Source organism: Podarcis muralis, chromosome 6 (genome assembly GCF_964188315.1).
Source record: "Podarcis muralis chromosome 6, rPodMur119.hap1.1, whole genome shotgun sequence".
In the NCBI taxonomy this organism is placed as follows: Eukaryota; Metazoa; Chordata; class Lepidosauria; order Squamata; family Lacertidae; genus Podarcis; species Podarcis muralis.
The window spans coordinates 7,052,074-7,073,849 of NC_135660.1; the positions used below are offsets into that span (position 1 = coordinate 7,052,074).

Consider the following 21,776-nt stretch of genomic DNA (forward strand, 5'->3'; position numbering starts at 1 on the left):
ATGGAATATGCCAAAACGTACTTATTCATATTAAAACAGTACATACTGGGAGTATCATTCAGTGGACCATAGGGGTTGCTAATTTTGTTGTTTGCCTTACCTCGCATGCAGTGCTATTAGAGCAATATTTCCTAATCTTCCAAAAGCTGACTCTTCTGAATTAAAATCACACACTTCCTTCTTTACACCCCGCCCCCCAAAAGGTTTGCTTTCAGTGTAGAAGAGCTACCCATTCAGAAAGGAGAAAACAGAATCATAGAATCGTTCTAGAGTTGGAAGGGGTCTCCAGGGTCATCTAGTCCAACCCCCTGCAATGTAGGAATCTCAACCAGGTCATGCACGACAAACGGCCGTTTAAACTTTGCTTTTTAAAAACCTCCAAGGAAGGAGAGTCTACCAGCTTCTGAGGGACTATCCTTGCAATGTAGAACCACTCTTACTCTCTTCCACCCTTTGGGCCTAGGATATTGCAGACATGGAAAAGGGGGCCATTGGTTGCGTTTGGAGTTGGATGAGAAATGGGGAGAGGAAGGCCCCGATCCTTTTCTCTGCCCCTCCTCTTTCCCAGGGTCCTTTGCGCCCGGCTGCTCTCCTTCCTCCCAAGAATGGACTACATTTCCCATCGACCACCGCGGCGTCGGCCTCGGAGTCCGAAGGCTGCATCCGGGCTCCGAGGAAGGCCCAGAGGCCGGGCGGCGATGGCGGCCTCCTGCGCCGAGATCCTGCGGAGGGAGTTCCCGGAACTCGACGGGGAGATGTTCGATTACGTGACCGGTGCGGCTGAGGCGAGGGCGAAGCGGGGGGGGGGGGCTGGGCTGCGGGCGGGGGGCGTCTTTCTCCTCAGCACAGCCGGGACCAGCCGGGCTCCCTCAGCGTGGCTGTCCCCGGCTTCCCTCCGCAAGGCTGAGGTGGCCATGCTGAGGGAAGGGGGGCGGCGGGCGGCGCGAGGAAGCGAAACGGGTCCTTGGCCCTCCGCTCCTTCTTCGCCTTTGGCCTCCCCTCGTGTCGGCTGTATGGGATGCGAGGCCCCCAGGCGGGTGTGTGTCATGGGCGTAGCCAGGGCTTTTGGTAGGGAGGGGGGGCAGGACTTCGTGGGGGGGGGCACAACCGGCGTAACTGGTCAATTAGTTATTTCTATTGTTTTACTTGATGGGGGGGGCAAGTGCCCCCCTCTGCCACCACCCCCTTAGCTACACCCATGGTGTGTGTGTGTGTGTGTGTGTGTTATCTGGAACGAAGGTCCCAGGTAATGACACCCATATATCATATATTTCATTCTCATATATATATATATATGTGTGTGTGTGTGTGCGTGTGCGCGCATATCAATATCCATACATATGTGTGTCTATACATATACACATGCATATACACACACAGTAGTCACACGATTGCTCAAACTGCCACAAGGCTTCTTAAAGCTGGAAACATGCTTTATAAAACGTGCCCACCCCCTTGCAAATCTCTCTTTCAATAATAATTTTAAAAACCTTTCTGCATCCCAAGAACCTTTGCTGCTCCTGCACATTGCCTACTCAGAAGTAACTCCTGTTTGGTTCAGTGGGCAATCCAAGGAATCAAGCGCCTTCTCCCCAAATTTGAGCCTAAAGAGACACTTGTGGTTCAGGCTGAGGGCCTGTCAGCCACCCAGTTTAACAAATCAGCAACGCCACCTACCTTGTTTGGAAACCAGTCAAGTGACAGATATATATATATATTTCAATGAGTTAATTGGGCGGGGGGGGGGTTGAGGGGGTCTCCAAAGATAACGGCAGACTTGTTGTTAAATGACAGGCAAGAAATTATTATTGCATACTGTACAGTATTTATTTTTCCTTGGGGCTCATGACAGCTTGCATATAAAAATGAGAACCGCTAAACGAGAACCATGAGGGGGAAATCATTTTAAAAACCAACGCTATTAGAAGTAGAATATATATACAGTGGTACCTCGGGTTACATACGCTTCAGGTTACATATGCTTCAGGTTACACACTCCACTAAGCCAGAAATAGTGCTTCAGGTTAAGAACTTTGCTTCAGGATAAGAACAGAAATCGGGCTCCGGCGGCAGCAGGAGGCCCCATTAGCTAAAGTGGTACTTCAGGTTCAGAACAGTTTCAGGTTAAGAATGGACCTCCGGAACCCGAGGTACCACTGTACAAGTAAAGTATATATGGTAAAGTAATATATGCATACATATATGTGTGTGTGTGTTTGTGTGTGTGTGCTATATGTATATGCTTGGAAAAATCTATTGGAACCATGCAAACAATCATAATTAAAAACAGTACAGCACCAGCCCTTTGATTGAAAGTAGTCAGTTCCTAAAAGCCTGTTTGAACAAAAAAGTCTTCACCTGCCAGCTTCACCATTTTCAGCCTGAGGCGAGCACCCAAGGGCCACATACCAGTGGTGGGGCAGGCCAGAGGCAAAAGTCGGCAGAGCAGAAAATAGATCATGGGCTGCTTATTTAACAGGCTTTAGTCTTAGGTCAGTGGTTCAGGATTTCTATCCAACTAGACATGTTTAAAGGAAGCAAACTTTACTCTTATTTATTTCAGTTTCAGCCCTGATCCTAAACATGCTTATGTGGAAATAAGCCCAATAGATTTCAACTGGATTTACATCCAGATAAGTCGTCGTCGTCTTCTTCTTCTTCTTCTTTGGCGATCATAAGTATGCCTAGTGTTGCAGCTTTGATACATCACCTCATCTCTGCAGCCTTGAATCCATTCTTTCCCTGATTGGGACTCAGAGTTCCAGAATGATGAAACATTTTGCCTGTTCTTTATCCTCCTACTTCCTTTCTCCTTTCCTTTCAAGGTCTAGGAAGGTATTTTTCTGGGAAACCCTCACAGGGTATGGATCAGCCCAAGGCCCAGAGGCTGCTTCACAAACTGAGGTGTGGTGTGTGGGCAACATTGTATGAGGGAAGAATAAATCGCATGGTTGACCCCACCCCCATTACAAACCACATAGTCAAGATCACACTTGTTTCTCTCTGGATTAAGTAACTTTTCTTTTCCCAAGCAGTGTCACAGGAAGGATCATAGAATGATAGAAGCGTAGAGTTGGAAGGGACCACGAGGATCCTGTAGTTTAGCCCCATGCAAATCAGGAATCTTTGGTCCAGAGTGGGGCTCAAACCCACGACCTTAATAAATTGAATTACTGCTTACTAACAGACTTGAGTCTTAGGTCAATGGTTCAGGATTTCCATTCAGCAAAAGTGTATATCCACCTATGCAAATTTAAGGGAAGCAAACTTTAATCTGCAATACCCAGCTATCCTCTTTCTCTACCCCTTTCAAGTCATGAAGAGTAAGTTCTGTGGCCATGTTGTTCAACTAAAATTGTTCTCCCCCAAATAATAATCTGTGAGAAGCTCTCAGCAACACTGGCTAGGCAGGATAGGATTGGAGAAGCTTAAAGACAGTAAGACCTCCTTCCTCAGGCATTTTCACTGAAAAGGTGAAGAGGGAAGTATTTTACTCATATCCCAGTTGCTTGGGGATTTTCTCTTCCTATCACTGGAAAACTTTGTCCGTAGAACATGAGACTCATCATCTCGGGATCGTAGGTTTGAGCCCCACATTCGGCAAAAGATTCCTGAGAATTCTGTGATTCTCTGAGATGAGCGATCATGAAACTCCCCTTGTATTCCCAAGCAACAATTTTGTTGTCTGACAGCACGGTGTGGGAAAGTTCATCCAACTAAAGGTTCTTTGGTCATGCAAGAGGTGAAGTAAATGTTTAGTTATTTATTTAAAAGATTTATGAACCACTCACATAAAATATCAGAGTATAAACTATGCGCCAGGTTGGAACGTTGGCCCTATTCTTATTGGTAGCTGACCAAGCCCAAAGGAACGGCAAGGGACTTGGCCATGCGTTAACGGTGCCTTGCATTCCTTTCACAGGGGTCCTGCACAGCGGCAGCTCAGACTTTGAGTCAGTGGATGATCTGTTTGAAGCGGTCGGGGAGCTCTTGCAAGATGTGGCCAGAGACTCGAAGGACGATGAGGACATCCGTGCTATCTGCCAGCGGATGTACAACACTCTCCATATGTATGCTCCCTTTCACTGATACTGAGTGGGTGAGGCAGAGGGGACCAAACAAATGGCAATAATGCAGCCAGTGGGGATCTAGATTATGCAGAGATTGCAGGGCTCTGGCAGCTCCTGGTTTTAGGCATGTTTCCTTTTCTATTGCTTTCCCAGGGTTTGAGGGCAGGATATTGGACTGTGTGACTGTTGTTTTCATCGTATGAGGCTGTTTCTGTGAGAAGTATTAATAGTGACTGAGAGAGAAACTTTTTTTAGGGCCTCTTAGCTAATTATCTTGTGTCTGGCAGGGACAGCGAAAACTCCCAGGGTAGCAGGCAGGTGCTCCTGGATGCCCCCATTCAGCTTTCGAAGATCACAGACAATTATGGTGAGTAGCACTGGCAGAAGGGCCTGTCGCATCTGGGCTCCCCTACTGGATCAGACCAGGGATCCATACAGTGGCTGGCTAGATAGTGGTGCATGAAGGCAGTAGCTTGCCTGCCCCCCTCCCCTGTCCACATGCAACAGGAGGTATACTGTCTTTAGATCTGGAGGTTCTGTTTAGCTGTCATTGGATAGTAGTTGTTGATCAGTCTTCTGTTTAATTTTGAATTTTTTTAAAAAAAAATTTAAGCCTCCTAAGCTTATTATAATTCTTTGCTGCAGTAAAATTTGGCTCCTGCAGCCAAACTGGTTTTAAATGCATTGCTCTGTTTTCCTTTGGACCACATCAGTGAGGCTGGGAAGCCCAGGATCTCCATACTCATTGCCCAGACTTCCACCCTGGAGAGGTCACTTTGACTCTGCTAATGCAGCGGTTTGACTTTACTGCCAAAGGTGTACTCCATTGTCTCTCGACAGACAGGTGCCAACAGTGCAACAACAATACCAACTACGGTGCTTTATTAAGCAGGGTACAGTGGAGGAAGGGACTGTATTGGTGCTGAAGCTCTTGTAAGCAGCATTTTCACTGCTCTCTTGCTTGATTTCAGATTCTGGCATGGATGTGCTGCCAGGGCTGATGTTGAAGAGAGATCAGAACTCGGTAAGCGAACCAGAGCTGGAGGGTCAGTTGACTCCAAGCTGCTGAGCCAGCTAAGGCTATATTGTTAGGGTAGCAAGGACCCCTTTGCTCTCTAAGGGGTGGCCCACATGGTCCCTCCAGGTGTTGCTGGACTGCAGCTCCCATCATCCCTGACAATTGGCCATGCTTCCTGGGCTGATGACAATTGAAATTCAACGTTCGGAGGACACCACCTTGCTTACCACTGGCATATTGCATCCTGGCTTCCTCTGTCTCCCTCTGCTCCATTTCAGTCCATATATTCCATTCTGCAGTGTGCTGCAGTTGGGTGGAATGGGAGGTAGCATAACTGTGCTGGGGGCGGGGGGGGGGCACAACCTAATCCCAGTGACTCAACCTCTGATGCTTCTTTCTCCCTCGCTTGCACTGCAGATAGTGAATGCCAAGAAGCTGGAGAAAGCAGAGGCTCGCCTCAAAGCAAAGCAGACTAAGAAGCAGGACCGAGATTCTATGAAGTCTGGAAGCCCATTGTGAGTGAAAAGTCTTATCAGCCTTGAGCAGGGAGGGCATGGTTCCTGCTTCTCAGACCCCACGGGAGATTCCTAGGAGGCTGGCAGCAAAGACTTCAAAATTCCTGGAGCTGGATACCGTAGACATGTGCTAAAATTGTGCTGCCAGAGCTGGTTATCTTGCCTTGCATTTTTTGGGTAGACTCAGCTGATCAAAGGTGCTTGCAGAGAGCGCTGTGTGTTGGAGCAACAAGTACCTCACCAAGGGCTTTGCAAGTGCCACCAATCTGCAGTTCCCTTTTTGGCCCAGCTATTAGTTTGAGCGTGGTTTGGTCAAAATGGCTTTGTGGGCCAAATAGGGAGGCCTGGTGAGCCAGAGGTTCTCTGCTCCTGGCCTAGAGTACTGATGCACAGGGTGGAGGAAATACTGACCCAATGGATGTGCCAGGAGGCAAGGAGACTCTGGGGAAGATGGAGTTGGCTGGCTGCTTTTCAATACAAAATTACATCTTCAGGGTTCTTAGGAGTTTTCCGTCTTTCAAAATACTAGGTCTCAGGGCCACCAAATGAAACTATTCTTCTCCCTATCCACGTAGAAAACTACTGTGCCAGGGAGATGGGTTCTAGCCTACATACAAGAATCAAGTTTTCATGGTAGGAGTAAGGCATTCCAAATAAGGGGAAGAAATGTTTGCCTTCCCCTGCTTTAATGGTCCCTTTTGTTTCTTGCCTGATGTCAGGGTGCTTGAAGAAGCATCTGCCAGCCAAGCAGCCAGCAAGAAGGAAACTCGTCTCGAGACATCAGGCAAGAACAAATCCTACGATGTACGCATTGAGAACTTCGACGTGTCCTTCGGTGAGCGGTGAGTGCTTGCAGGCTGATGGGCACCCAGAGTTTGTGGGGTAGACATGCCTGTCAGCTGTGAATGGGAACCTCTGAAATGGCAGGTGGTGCTCAGGTTGTTGCCAGGCTTGTCCATGGGGCTGCCTATATGCAGTTATAGTTTAAAAAACATGATCAATGACTGGAACTGAGCATTGAACATCTTACTAATGCTGAAACAGCCTTTTTCTTGTTGCAATTCAAAGTGCTGGCAGGTATCCTGTTAGAACTCTACCTAGCTTGAGAGCTGGGGAATTTCTATTTTGGTGTCTGTCAGCCTGCCTGTATACTTGGGCAGTCTTTGAAGGCTCTCCTCTGGGTGCCCTCACTGTCTAAAATGACGGGCAGCAACTGAGGACAGGGCCTTTGTGGTTGTGGCTCCCCAATTATGAAATGCTTTCCCCAGAGAGCCTGATCTAGCACCTTTTATAATGTGTCTTTTGTGCTGGGCATAGAGCATTTTATTTTCCAAGGCCTTCAATATCTTTTACTGCTCCTGTTTCTCCTTGCTTTTATCTCTTCTGTTGCTGTTGTGTTATTTGCATGTTATGGCTTTTAGCTATTGCAGGAATGTTTTACACCGAAGGGTGAGGTACACATTTATAAAATAGTATGTTTGGAAGTTGTTGGAAGCTTGGGAGGCCAGGAGGTATTTGACAGAATACTAGCTGTGATGGCTAAGTTCTGCCTCTGTAGTTGAAGGCAGAAGGAAGTCAGCGCTGGGTGGTGTGATGGCTGGATTTATGCTACTTGTGAGCAGAAACTAAAAGCAAAGCAGTAGAAAGGGGGTGGGGAGAGAGAGAGAGAGAGCTTCCTAAGCTAGCCTACTTGTAGCTCTACCCACAAGGTGTTGACACTCTGCCTCATCTGCTTCCCATGCTTTCTGTAGTTTGGGAGGACAGCAACCTGCTTTGTGCAGAGACTCCATGGGCCGGTAACTCTGACTGTTATAAGGGTCTGTGTGTTCTCTCCTTTCAGTGTTCTCCTCACTGGTGCAGACTTGAACCTGGCATATGGCCGGCGGTATGGCCTGGTGGGCCGGAACGGGTTGGGCAAAACGACGTTGTTGAAGATGATTGCCAGCAATAACTTGCGCATACCCTCACACATCAGCATCCTCCACGTGGAGCAGGAAGTGGCGGGGGATGATACGCCAGCCCTGCAGAGCGTGCTAGAGTGCGATACCACCCGCGAGAGTCTGCTGAAGGAGGAGAAGGAGCTGACAGCCCGAGTCAATTCTGGAAGGTAATCCTAGTCTTGATGCTACCTTCCCAAATTTCCTAGCTCAGACATAAGCGTCCTCTGGTACTGAGCGGACCTTCTCTTACCACCCAGAAAACTGACACACTGTTCTTATGTCCTGTTTCAGGGGAGAAGGCACTGAAGGCGCTCGACTGTCAGAAATCTATGCCAGGCTAGAAGAGATTGAGGCAGACAAGGCCCCAGCAAGGTAAGATGCCACTCATTTTAGTTGTGGCAAATGCATATCTTCAGCCATTTGCTTAGTTGTCTATTAGATGTCAAAGAGAGAAATTTTCTGAATGGCTGCCAGGATTTGGGATGTATGATGTTCCAAACTCTGGCTTTCAAATCCAGTTAGGAGGTGGAGTCCTTTTTTACAGGGCTTGTGTCAGAAGGTTGCTTGATGGGGCACCTGTCAACAACCTCAGGGCTGAGGTGAACACACCATGAATTTGGCTTCTGACCTTGCTGATCTGCCCATAAATTGACCATGATCTGCCCTTGGTGTCCCATGCTGGTCTCCAGCTCTGGTGGAATCGGAACAGCTCAAGTCTTCACCTATTTACAAAGAGCCAAGCACTTCCCAGCCAGGCGTGCCACAGGGAAGCAGCAGTGACATAACTTGTGCAACAGGGATGTGTTAGCTGCTCACAAAGCCCAACCACTTGGCCAAGCGAGTCTGGGAGGAGGAGAAGGCTGAGTGCCAGCCACTCTTCTAGCCATGCCTGAGCAGCCACCCACTGAGGCACACTTCTTGCCTGAGGGGTGAGATGGTGGCTGAAGAGGTTGCATGCCAGCCACTCTCCAAGCTGTGCCTCCACCCTCCCTTCAAGACATGCATTTAGGCCTTGGATGTAATTGAAGCAGGATATTAGTATGTTAAGGGACGCGGGTGGCGCTGTGGGTAAAAGCCTCAGCGCCTAGGGCTTGCCGATCGAAAGGTCGGCGGTTCGAATCCCCGTGGCGGGGTGCGCTCCCGCTGCTCGGTCCCAGCGCCTGCCAACCTAGCAGTTCGAAAGCACCCCCGAGTGCAAGTAGATAAATAGGGACCGCTTTCTAGCGGGAAGGTAAACGGCGTTTCCGTGTGCAGCTCTGGCTCGCCAGAGCAGCGATGTCACGCTGGCCACGTGACCTGGAAGTGTCTCCGGACAGCGCTGGCCCCCGGCCTCTAGAGTGAGATGGGCGCACAACCCCAGAGTCTGTCAAGACTGGCCCGTACGGGCAGGGGTACCTTTACCTTTATTAGTATGTTACAGAAAGGGTGCAGGGGTCAGATTCAAGGGCAAGCTGGAACACCTCTCCAACTTTTCTGTTCTCCAACTGCATGTTGGAGTCTTGCTCAGAGGGCCAGGGATTGTATCTCTGCAGTACTGATTACTGTATAATCATTAAAAGAATTACATTTACTTTAAAGGAAATGGGGAGTTGAAACAGTTCCCAGGGTGTGCCTATGTGGGAACCACAAGTGCACAATCTTGGGGTTCCACTGCAGAAGGAAGGTTGGGTTTAAATGTCAGGAAATAAATAAATTCTGCCAATTGTTTTTTTTTTAATTAAATTTTTATTGAGTAATAAATTCTGCCAATTGGACTGGCAGCTTCTGAGGCAGATGTCTGTTAAAACTGCTTGGGTAGGAGAACTGCACAACTGATTATCACATTCAGCTTGAGCTGGTAAAGGTAATATTTTGGTGTGAAGCTTGCTGCTGATCTTCCTTTCTTTCTCTATCTGTTTACATTTGAGTAAACTCCAGCACTGCATCTCGGATGGGTGTTGTGCCTTTAAATTTCTCGTTAACAGTCTTGAGTGCGTTCGGAGCGACATACAGATCTTTCAGCCAATTGAAACTGCAGAACAGTTTCTCTTCATGGGAAATACTTTGTCCCCCAACTTACTGACTTCATTCAATTATTTATCTTCTCCCTCCCACCCCCCGTGCCACTTTTCAGAGCATCTGTCATTCTTGCTGGGCTGGGATTCAGTGCAAAGATGCAGCAACAGACAACCAAGTAAGTGATCTCTACCAGAGCTTGACTTTTTTCTGCTATGATCTGAGCTGTTGGGTGTCCTAGCTTTTCCTCCTTTCTACCTTAGCAGGTCAGGTGGTTTTTGTGGGTGAGGTGCACATACCAGGTGATGGAAAGCTTGGTAACCACTTGCTTCACATTACAATTTGGGCAGGGGATGTGGGTAGAGAGACAATAGATTGAGCTGGGATACCTCTAGTTTCCACCTTCTATTGTTGAGAACCGTAAGGCTGCCTGCTGTACCTGTAGGCTGATGGGTGCCCACCTGGCACAGGGAATCTGATGTATGTTCCTTCTTTCCAGAGAGTTTTCAGGTGGTTGGAGAATGAGGCTGGCTTTAGCTCGTGCCCTTTTTGCCAGGTATGTCTTCTTGATGTGCTGTGTTCTTGAATGGTACAAACTCCTGGGCTGAGTGGGAATTGTCAACCCAGCAAATCTAAGACATCTAAACAAAAACAGCTGAAGTTGGATGGGATAGTCATTGTTGGCTTATGCCATCCCACGTTGTAAGAGAAAATGCTTTCAAAACAACTTCATAGTAGCCTTCAAACTGAGCCTTAATATTGATTGTCTGCCTCTCTTTCTTGCTTTCTCCATCCCTTTCTCCTTGTCCTGTTGGTTCTGGTGCTCTCAGGCCTGACCTCCTCCTGCTTGATGGTAAGTATTGTCTGGAGGCAAATGGGGGAGAAGAAAGTGCATACTACACAGTATTCTCCAAATGTGAAATGCAATGTTCCACGTGCTGCTACCCTCAATAAACAGCGTTTCTATGCGCTGCTCTGGTTTCGGTGTTCCGTTGCACCGATGAGCGCCGCAACCCCAGAGTCGTTCGCGACTGGACTTAACTGTCAGGGGTCCTTTACCTTTAGCTTTTTGACCCTCAACTGTTGGGGTTCGGTTGTTCATTTCCAAGTTGATCTTGCCAAAGTTTACAGTGGTAAACTTGCAGTGGTAAATGAAGCAAACAGGTCGCCTCAAAATGATTGCTTGAAGCTATGGTTTGAAGTTGGCTTTCTAACCATAATTTGAAGGCTAAAAGAGCAAGATTGAAGGAAGATCTAAATTGAGTCCTGGTCCTCTTGCTCTGAATTAATCCAGTCCAGAGCAAGAGGACCATGACAATTGATCCAATCCAGATCAACTGGCACCATGTTTCTGTTTGGTTCTGTGTTCTAAACATATATTAAAAGTGTCCCTCCATTTTAATAAGCACTCAAAGTTTATTAATGCACGTTAGTTTTAACTGGTTAGATGATATTGGCAGTTCAGTGAAATATATTAATAGATTGTGGGGCAAAGCCATGTAGACCTTGTACCATCATACAAGTCTGTGCTATAGGGAGGGTGAGCTCATAGTTGCTGCACAGTCTGAAAAATCCATGGAATGTGATATAAACTCCTAGATCTTGGCCCCAAAGTGGAGCATAGCCTGTTCAGAAGATTGTAAGTGGTGGTCTCTGTTGACCCATAAAACAGGAGAAGACCAAACTACTGTTTAGTCCAACTCTTTTCCAGCAAAGCACGTCCATCTATCCCCAGCAGATCTACTTGGGTCCTCTGGGATCTAACAGGTTGATAAAAAGACCCTCTTTTGGTCCTAGAAATGTGTTTGGTATTTTGGAATTTCTAGGAGTTTGTTTGTTGTTGTTTTTTAGTTGTTCAAGTTCAGAGCTTTTGCATTGTATACGGACACTTGCCAGTCCTAAGAGAGATGTGTGACCCTTTGAATTATGGGTCTAGCACAGTTGTCTGTAATCAGACCCAAAATACAAGTGAAACCTCTCTACCAAGTCCTCTCAAGGGAAATTTAATTGATGGCACCTTCAGTTCAATGGCCCAGCTAATTTCCTACCATCGCTACTGTTGGTTAGCAGATATCCAGGATGTTTTCCCTCCAGTTCTTGGGGTACTTAAGATGCTTTCATGGGGGACTGAACCCAGGATGCTTAATTGCACAGCATATGCTGTACCACAAAGTTACATCATCACTTTGTCGAAGAACTTCCCTCCTGTTTGGAGAACGGGTGCTTTTTAATTGAAATAATTTCTTAACTGCTAAGTCCCTTGCCAAAAAAACTTGATTTTTGTTCACTTCCAGAGCCGACCAACATGTTGGATGTGAAGGCTATCATCTGGCTGGAGAACTATTTGCAGGTCTGTTGGAAGCTAAAAGAATATTTTCCCAGATTGTGCTTCTGGTTTGCTTTGGTTTGTTTCCCTTAGCATTTTGATGAAAAGTGGGAAGAGGCTATGGTGAGAAATAGGTTTAGGTCCTCCTTGATCTGTCTGAAATTTTCACACTGCTGACGTTGCCTCTTGGTTGCTGGCTCTTCCAGACATGGCAGTCAACCATCCTGGTTGTGTCCCACGACCGGAACTTCCTGAACGCTGTGGCCACTGACATCATCCACCTCCACTCGCAGCGGCTCGACAGCTATCGTGGCGATTTTGAGAACTTCGTCAAGATCAAAGAAGAGCGGTTGAAGAACCAGCAGCGCGAGTATGAGGCTCAGCAACAGTATCGAGAGCACATCCAGGTATGGTTGGGGGAGCAGATCAGGGTTTAGGGATATAGCCTCGCTGAGTGGGTCAATACTAAGAGCCTGTCAGAGGGAAGTCATGTAGATTCATGTAGACCCATCTCTTGAGCTTAGGGTGGAGATCCTAAAGCCATCTAGATATTGCTAGACTCCCACCCCCATCCTCCCTGACCACTGCTCATTCTCTGGCTGAGGCTGATAGACCACCACAGTTTCTGTCTCCAGTAAAAGTGAAATTTTTGACCTATGTTGACATTGTGCGAAATTGCTTTTCACATAATTTGTACTGTGGTTTCCAAATTATTTTGCGTAATTTATTCTGGAATTCCTGGCCACGGGGATAAATAAGAAGCTGGAGGGGTGAATGAAGCCCCACCCACCCCTACCCACCGAATGTGGCCACATGCCTATGACTTCTGAGATTTCAGCAGCCGTTGCATACAGACTTTCAAGCGCGCCTCTGCAGCCCTACAGATTAGAAACTTGCTTTTAAAAAAGAAAGAAGCATGAGATTCTCAAGAGGCCAAATCCTGTGCCCAGCACAATTCTCTACCCTTTTTCTTTGCATGTGGATTTCAGCATTCAGTACACAGTACTTCACTCATACCTGGGTTAGTGAGTTTAGGTGAGGGCTGTTAGTTTTCTCTGCAACTAATCAAATTAGGAATGCACAGCAGATTTAATCAGTTCTTTTTTATTATTCAAATCTTCACTATAAATCAGTCAGTAGATTTTAAATTTTTTTCTAGATGCAATGTTACAATACTTAATATTTATAAAAGCTGCAGATGGCAAGCACTGCTTTTTTAAAAAAGGGCAGGACGCCTCAAAACAGGGATTGCCGACCTTTATGGGTCTGTGGGCACATTTGCAGATCGGAGAAACCATATGTGCACCACAACTACCCCACCCCCAAGCCATATTCTCCCTTTCCTAACAGCAATTAGGCTTGGGGGAAAGTATGTTCACTTTTTTTCAACTCCTCAGCTGTAATGCCTCCCTTGAAATCTCAGGAGTATGTGTGATTGCAACCCTGTGAGCAGCAGGGAAGGCCCTATGGGTGCCCGTGCACCTCTGGGTTCTGTGTTAGCATTCCATGCCTCAGTTGATGTCCTGCTGTGACACGTGCACATCACTTAAACCAAAGGATGTGTCGTGGTCCCCCCCCCCCTTTTAACATGTAAATCAATGCACAGTGAATTGGTTAAGATTCATATGGTGAATCAGCTCACACATTTTAATCGTGTGACAGCCTAAAATAAATAGAAGATCGTTGACGAGAAAGACAACGTCCTGTGTGCAATGACTCCACGCCGATTACCTTCCCATGTGTACATTTTGTATGATTCTGCTTCAAAGATCAGTTTCCCCTGCAAAGCATTTGAAACCTTTTTTTGCAAGGTCTGGGGTCACAGAGGTGAGATGTTGAGAACTGGGGTGAGATGGAGGAAGACCACTGGAACCCATTTCCACCCCGACTTGCCAATGTTTCTGAGACTTCACTAGGTACGGCCCACAGGCTTACAATCTTCTGTGTAAACTGGAATGAGAAACATGTGAGTGGGTTTTGAATGATATGCCTATGAGTACACAGAATGTGCTCTGTTCCTCAGGTCCAACCCCTACTATACCTGAGGGCCCCCGTATTACTTCAGTGGCACCTGCAAGAAAGCAATTTGACCTACTTCTTAGGCCTCATTGCATTGCAGAGGGTGCCATCCAGGGCAATGCATTTTTTAAAGTACGTCCTGGTTAAAATCACCAGGATGCACTTGTAGAAATAACAGTGGCTAGGGTCCACAAATGAGCCATGGTCTTATGACTGAGACTCTGCATGGGGCTTCTCCTACCTGAAAGACTCTGATCTTCCCTTCTCTCTCTCTCCCTTTAAGGTCTTTATTGATAGATTTCGCTATAATGCAAACCGGGCGTCTCAAGTGCAGAGCAAACTCAAACTTCTGGAGAAGCTGTGAGTATCCACAACAGTTGGATTGAGCATTATTTGTCAGGGGTGCACAATCATGTTGGCCCATATTTGCATTGCACATTTTTACCTGGAGATAGACAACTGCCTTTTAACTTTGGGGTTGCAAAGAGTTTTGTTTTCTTAAGTTATGGGGTGGCACAAAGATGGTGTTAATGAATAAGTGAATGAGTAATTGTAGGCTCTGCAGATTGCTGTTAGGGCAAGAAGGTGGTATAAAATATTTAAATATACAGTGGTGCCCCGCAAGACGAATGCCTCGCAAGACGAAAAACCCGCAAGACGAAGTTCCCTATGGGCTTGCTTCACAAGACGAAAACGTCTTGCGAGTCTCGCCATTTTTTTTCACTTTCCCCCCCTTTTTTCAAAGGCGCTAAGCTGTTAATAGCCTTTTAACAGCTTAGCCGCTAAGCCCGCTAAGCCGCTTAGAGCGCTAAATCGCTAATAGCGCTAATCCGCTTAGCCGCCAATGGGGTTGCTTCGCAAGACGAAAAAACCGCTAGACGAAGAGAATCGCGGAACGGATTCTTTTCGTCTTGCGAGGCACCACTGTATATCCATATATCAATATCAATAAGCAAAATAAATTGACTGGGGTGATAACAGAGGCCTGGAAGTGCAGGGCCCACAAAGTCACCAAGATATCAAAGTTCCTTGGACAAGATTTTCTTTTTGGAATCTTTGCAATTTGTATATATATTGGAAGCGTAAGAATTCCCCACCCCCCAAAAAAATATATTACTGTGTTGAACTTAATGAATCCAGGCCAGCATTCCTGCCTTATTATAAACCAAGTGAGGTGAATCTTTTGCTCTCCAAATGTGCCATCATCCCTGGTCATTGACCATGCTTGCTAGGGCTAGTGGGAGTTGTAGTTCAACAACATCAGGGGGGCCAAAGGTTCCCCACTCTTGTTATTAACAGAGAAAGCAGGTTGTTTCTGGGAATCTACAGTGCTTTCCAAACTGAGTCAAGGCCACAGGTGGTCCCCCATGCTTTGCTGTCTTTGAACTCATAGACCAGCCTTGCCAGATGTTATTGGGCCCCCATCAGCCCCAGCCAGCATAGTCAATGGCCAAGGATGACTGGAGTGATCATTCAACAACATATGGAGAGCACCAGGTTGAGCAAGGCTGGCTTAGATGCTCTTGCTCAAGTTGTTAGGAGAACTTTGACTTGAAGAGGATGGGGGCAGTCTGCTTTCACTGATTCTGGTGAGTCCGGAGTAGAGGATGGCTCTTTCCATGGGAGGTGCTCTGGTGTGAATGAGGCCTTCCCTGCTTCTAAATTGCTGTGTCCTCTTTTGTTGCAATGGGTCTGACCTTCTTTTGTCTCTTAGGCCAAAATTGAAACCTGTGGACAAAGACTCTGAAGTGATAATGAAGTAAGTGGCTCTTCACATAAATGAGACAGCTGACTTTCGCAGAAGAGGGTGTAGGAGAGCCGGAAGCTCTCTGCCTTGTGAGCCAGAACCATTCTTTTCTTGACCTTCTTGGTCTTGATAAACTCCTCACTTCATGACCACTAAGTCGAGAGTTGGTTGGTCTTGGATACCTTTGTGTGTTCAAGAACTTCTTAGTGGAAAATCAGCTGGTTTAGGAACTTGCATGGGACAGCATACTGTGTTGCATACTACAAATGGAAAGTGAAGAGACCTGCCTTCCCCAACCTGGTGCCGCCTGCAGATGTTTTGGACTACAACTTCCATCGTTCCTAACCAGTGGTCATGCTGGTTGGAGCTGATGGGAACTGGAGTTCACTGACTTTGGGAGAGCACCAAGTTGGAAAGGCTTCTCCATACTTTGAATCGAGTTGAAACCTGGTTGGGATGCAATACCATAACATATGGGGAAGATGTTCTCCTTCCTCTTCTTTTCCTGCTCCCAAAAATCTCATGTCCACAGATTGGTTTGAGTTTCTCATTTTGGTTCTTCATTTTCTTGGGGGCTTCAGACTGATTCATACCTCAGGCACTTTCTGCAGAGGGTTCTGTGAAAGGGCTTTTTAAAAAGTGGCCTGGATGCAAGTGTGGTAACAGGCTCTTTAGAAAGTGCAGATTCTCTGCATGGCATTTCCTGTTCTGCACTTAGAAGCTCCTGCAGTGGACTTCCATTGCCAATGACCCAGTGACACAGTGTCCGGGTCTATAGAGACTTCATCTTTTTCACACTGCTGCCTCACCAATCCAATAGAATTATAGAATTGGAAGGGACCCTTCCATTTTCCTCAGATGTCGTGGTGTGGTGGCTCGTGTTCCTGATATGGTCCCTGACCACTACTGTCATAACAGCCCTGAAAAACTGGGATGGCCCGATGGCTAAAGAGATGGAGCTATAAACTGAGAAGGCTCCAGTTTGAATCTTGTTCAGTATGCCTCCACTCCCTGCCTTAGGGAGTTATTGTATGGATTGCAATAAGATTATTTCTAATGGTTTATTCCTTGTAACTTAAAGTGACAATTTCCCATCTAGGCCCTGACCTACTTGGCTTCAGCAAATTGGATGTATTACATGCCATTAGACTGTACCTCTAGTAATGTATGAGAGGTGCTTTGAACACAGAAAGCACTGTAAGTGCTAAGTATTAGGGTCAGAACAGTGCTAAGAATTCAGTAAAATCTTACAGAAGTGTTTTCCCTGCTGCCCACCACTCTCGTTTGTGCTACTTCCTTTTGTGCTCAGTTTCCTTCTCCTTCCTGCAGGTTCCCAGATGGCTTTGAGAAGTTTTCTCCTCCCATCTTGCAACTGGATGAAGTGGACTTTTACTATGAGCCCAACAACTACATCTTTCGCTCCCTCTCAGTCTCAGCCGACCTGGAGTCCCGCATCTGTGTGGTATGGAGAGGGGTTTTCTTTTTTGATTATCTCTATTGAAGTTTTGGCAATTAAATGGCAATTAAAATTAAAACAGAGGGTGACAATCGATTTCGCGTTATGATGAATGTTCGATCTGCGCAAGGGTTGCAGCTTGCCAGACAGAATGATCCCCTTTTCTTTTCTCTCCCCACCCCCCTTCCTGGCACACTGTTCTAGAAGTTCTCTCTACACACACACACACACACACACACACACACACATCCCGCTGAGCCAATTCCAGGGGGTGTGCAGGAAAAGGAAATGGGAGAAAGCCCCATTGCATACTTGCATAGGGCTTCCTCTAATAGGCATTGTCAGGTGAAACCCTCCCAGAGTTCTGAAGGATGTCCATTCATTTATTCATTCATTAATTGTTTCCTCTAGGTAGGGGAGAATGGAGCTGGCAAGTCCACAATGTTGAAGATCATGATGGGAGACCTGGCACCTGTTGAAGGAATTAGGCATGCTCACAGGTAGCTTCAGCAAAAATAAGGGGGCTTGATAGTGTTATGGGGTGAATGGGTCAAACCACAGAAAGCTGAGTTGTGAATACAACATAGATTCCTGCCAAGCATTCAGGGTATGTGCTTCTGTGTTGCTTTCTGTCTCCAGCAGAATCTCAGTGATGGTATGAACTGCAAAACATAGATGCCGCAAATTCTGAAATGTGGAGTATAGGGATTTTGAAGCTTTTATTAATGGAAGAAGCAAGTTTCTCGTCCCTGTGGTGGGGGAGGAGCCTTTGGAAATGTGGTAGATAGTTCTTGATAAGAACTCAATACATTTGAGGAGCTATCAGAGCCCAAGAGTCCGATTTTCTGTACTTGGCAAAGCTTCTCATCATCCACCTTAAATGTCTTGTATGATTCCTCCCTTTCATTCATTACATTGACTCTTTATTGGAAGAGAAATAAATCCAAATGATTTAGGAACTGGAGTGATATGTGGGAATTAATATATGAAACCTACTTTCCACTAACTATTTCAGCATACTGATTCAAATAGATTCAGTAAGAGATCATTTGCCTTGGGCAGGGGGGGAATTGTGGAAAATGGATCTCCTTTGGTAGCTGAAGGAGAAACAGTCCATTTGTGCTTTTATGCTCTCTCCTCAGGGTCAGGCAGCAGCATTTTTGTACATAGTGGAAGAACATTGTTCCTTCACTTAGGTGGTTTCAGAAATGGGAGGTTGTTGCTGCATAATTGCTTCCTGTAATAACACATTCTTTCTCCTCGCTCTGGCTTGGCAGGAACCTTAAGATTGGCTATTTTAGCCAGCACCATGTGGATCAGCTGGATCTCAACATCAGTGCCACAGAGCTACTAGCAAAGAAATTTCCAGGTAAGCTATAGGGATTCCTGTGGAGTTAGTTGGTGACACATGACAAAAATAAGGATGGGTGCAATATAGCCAGATTTGGGAGAGAAGAAATATACCTTCCTGGCCTTCAGCTATCCAGCCTCTAGGAAAACTTATGCTTTATTGGTGATCTACAAGCAGTTCATCCTCCCCACCTCAGTATTTCAAAAAGACACATATATGTGCTTTATACCATATCTAGCTTGAGTTAGGAGCTTAACAATGTATTACTCTCTCTATTCGTTCAAGTGCATATTGTGTAACTCACCAGATCAGGAAGCCCCAAGTGTCATCTGTTGCCAGATAGTTTCCAAACCCAATTCAAGGTGCTCACATTAGCATTTAAAGCCCTATGTGACTTCTCTGCAAGGGGGGGCAGGCTTGATAGTTCCGTTTCCCCAGCCACTCTGTGCGGCTTCCAACAGAATATAGAAACATAATAAAATGTAGTTTCTATGTCAGACAGAAACGCTCCTCTGCCCTGACCTTTGAGACACAAGGTCCATGTTTTCAGGACCTTATTCCTGTGACTAATTTGTTTCGGATTGTTTTTAATATTGAAATTGTTGGAACCTGCCCTGGGCCCTGATGTTCAAGTGCAGGCAATAGATTGAATTAATAATAACAAATAATAATTTTCCCACTGTCCTCCTGAGGCCAGCCACTCAAGAATCCACTTTGCTCTGTAACCAAAAGAGACTGTCAAGCTAACCTGCCATCCCTATCCTAGTAATCTGGGGCCTCTCTTCTTAGCTGTTACATCCAGTTAACGCATAGTTCTTTCTGTGAATTTGTGTGCCATAAATGCCACACCACTTCTCTAATCCAGTGCTAAGATCACTGTTTTACTAGGCTACCGTGGTCTCACCGATCCTGGCAGAGCAGCAGTGCTGTGGTGGTCTCAAGAATATAAGAAGCCTGCTGAGTAGGATCATCTAGTCCAGCAACCTGCTTTTCACTGTGTCCAACCAGATGCCTCTGGGTGGGAGTCCCATAAGCAGGCCTTCTTCTGTAGCTGCTCCCCAGCAATGGGTACTCATTAGCAATGAGAGGTTCTGTTCAGCTAACATGCTGGTAAGTGGTAGCTGCTTCATGAATTTGACACCTTTCGGTATTTGGGTTCCAGGGAAGACAGAGGAGGAGTACCGCCATCAGCTGGGGTGCTATGGAGTCTCTGGCGAGTTAGCAGTCCGTCCTGTTGCCAGCCTGTCTGGAGGCCAGAAAAGCAGAGTGGCTTTTGCTCAGATGACCATGCCTTGGTAACTATGCTCAGATGAGTATGCCCCCCCCCACCACACACCTCTGCTTTCTTTTATAATGACCTCAATCATTGCACAGGAAGGAAGTGCCTTTGTGGCTCGCTTCAGGGATTTCCAACCCAGTGCTACATTCATTGCTTTTTCCTTTTCCTTCCAGCCCCAACTTCTACATTCTGGATGAGCCGACGAACCACCTTGACATGGAGACCATTGAGGCCCTGGCCAAAGCGCTCAACAATTTCCGGGTAAATCTTCCTCCAAGTAGCTGTTGGGGTCTTTGGGCAGAAACACTTAACTTCCTGTCCAGCCGTGCTGCTGGGGACTGATGGGAGTTGTAGTCCAAAACATCTGGTTGGCAAAGGCTGTTCTACGCCATTTAAATTGCACTATGAACAGAGCTGAGCAGCTTTGCTGCCCTGTTCCTCGGAGTCTCTTTTTATTACAACTATATCCCACATTTCAGCCAAAACTGGATCTCCAAAAAGGAGCTTGCAAGATTTAAAATATGTTGCAAAATCTGCAGAGATAACAGGAGCCCCGGGTTAGCACCTGAAGCTAGCAGGAGAATGGATGGGAGAGCTGAGGCTGGTACAGCATGCTTTAAGTCTGAAGCTTCTTTGTCCTTCTTGTTCCAGGGTGGTCTGATTCTCGTTTCCCATGATGAGCGTTTCATCCGGTTGGTGTGCCAGGAGCTGTGGGTGTGTGGGAATGGCACTGTGCAGCGCATTGAGGGAGGCTTTGACGAGTACAGAGACATCCTGCAAGAGCAGTTTCGGAAGGAGGGCTTTCTATAAAGCAGGTGCCCAGACTGTGTGCGTCAGCTGTTTGGGAGCGGAGTAAGCCGCCCAGCAACCCCCATCATAACCTGATGGTACAGCAGGGGCTTCGCCTACATCGTGTGAACATTAGCTGTGCCTGTTGGGTTCACCCTTCCAACACCCCACCCCGCCCCAGAAGCCAGCACCTGCTGGGGATTGCAGGAGGAGGAAAGCGACCAGAGTTGCCCATTTTGCTGCTGGATCTGTGCCAAGTCTCTGCTGGGCAGGGACCAAAGGATGGCAGAGAGAGAGGTGGGGAGTGCCCAGTGCTGCTTTATTGGACAGGAGGAGGGGAGGTACCTGCTGCAAGCAATCCCTTCTCTCTCTCCACCTGTCTCCTTGGTAGAATTGAACCTGATGCTGTCATGTTCAGTGAGCAATCAGGTGGTTTGTGCGTGTGTAAAATGCTGCTAAATGTTGCACATTGAGTAGCTGCTCCAGGAAAAAGGGTGGAACTCCAAACTTGCCATAGAAATGGTTGGGGGGGGTCTTCCTTCTCCCCCCACCATTCCGCAGTAAAGAGGTCCTGCCTCTTCTTCTAACTGTCAAACACACAATTCAGATCCTCTTAGGAAAGCATTTCTCTCTTCATGGCTTAGCCTTCGGTTCCCCTTTCTATCCTGTGCAGGTGATGCTTTTGTAGGGTGGAAGGCAGGGAGGGGGGTTGTCTCTCCTCCCCGTCTTCACTCTGGGCTGCGATCTTGGAAATGGGATAAGGTGAGAGTTCTTCTGGGGTGGAAACACAACAGTTGACCCCACTGTCTGCCAGAAGGTGGTTGGTGGTCTTGGCAGTTCTGTTGTTGGGGCTTTGGTATAAGCCAGCCTTTGCCAAGCTGGTGCCCTGCAGATGTTTTGGACTACAATCCTGGCTATATTCCCAAAACATATGCTGGACACTAGATTGGCAAATGGTAGCTAAGCTGCTCAAATGAATGGTCCACACATCTGTCCGGTCTCTGAGCTTCTAACGGTCTAAACTCCATGCAGGACTTCCGTTCTGTCCCAGCTAACACACTGTGTCTTGGTAATTAAAAAGAGAGAGATTTTTTTATGTTGCAAGGTAAATTTTCAACGCCCTGATCATCAGCATTGAGGTTGCTCTGTAAATAAAATGGAATCTCTCTGGCATTTTGGAGTTTTGTTTCTTATTTTCAGCTTGTGGAACTTTATTTCAACACCTATGACGGTTTTGTTTTATTCACAGCCTGCTCTACATTGAATATTTG

The 21,776-nt window shown here is 46.7% G+C and overlaps 1 protein-coding gene across 1 annotated transcript; it reads left to right on the forward strand.

Annotated features, from left to right (window-relative positions):
• Positions 1-616: 616 nt before the first annotated feature.
• ABCF3 (ATP binding cassette subfamily F member 3) lies at positions 617-21,678 on the forward strand. The gene is made up of 21 exons (XM_028731730.2): positions 617-774; positions 3,923-4,070; positions 4,358-4,437; positions 5,042-5,094; positions 5,506-5,603; positions 6,323-6,445; positions 7,444-7,710; positions 7,835-7,915; positions 9,657-9,716; positions 10,038-10,094; positions 10,369-10,391; positions 11,833-11,888; positions 12,071-12,271; positions 14,167-14,243; positions 15,598-15,642; positions 16,960-17,092; positions 17,498-17,586; positions 18,364-18,455; positions 19,600-19,732; positions 19,890-19,977; positions 20,368-21,678. The coding sequence occupies exons 1-21, from the start codon at positions 699-701 to the stop codon at positions 20,524-20,526; spliced, it is 2,139 nt and encodes a 712-aa protein (XP_028587563.2). The 5' UTR covers positions 617-698; the 3' UTR covers positions 20,527-21,678.
• The last annotated feature ends 98 nt before the right edge of the window (positions 21,679-21,776 follow it).

Excerpts from the sequence above, each read along its gene's own strand:
- ABCF3 (XM_028731730.2), top strand. The coding sequence starts at position 699 with ATGGCGGCCTCCTGCGCCGAGATCCTGCGGAGGGAGTTCCCGGAACTC. Across the intron at positions 4,071-4,357 it reads ATGTACAACACTCTCCATAT|GGACAGCGAAAACTCCCAGG; the intron begins GTATGCTCCCTT and ends TGTGTCTGGCAG. Across the intron at positions 5,604-6,322 it reads ATGAAGTCTGGAAGCCCATT|GGTGCTTGAAGAAGCATCTG; the intron begins GTGAGTGAAAAG and ends GCCTGATGTCAG.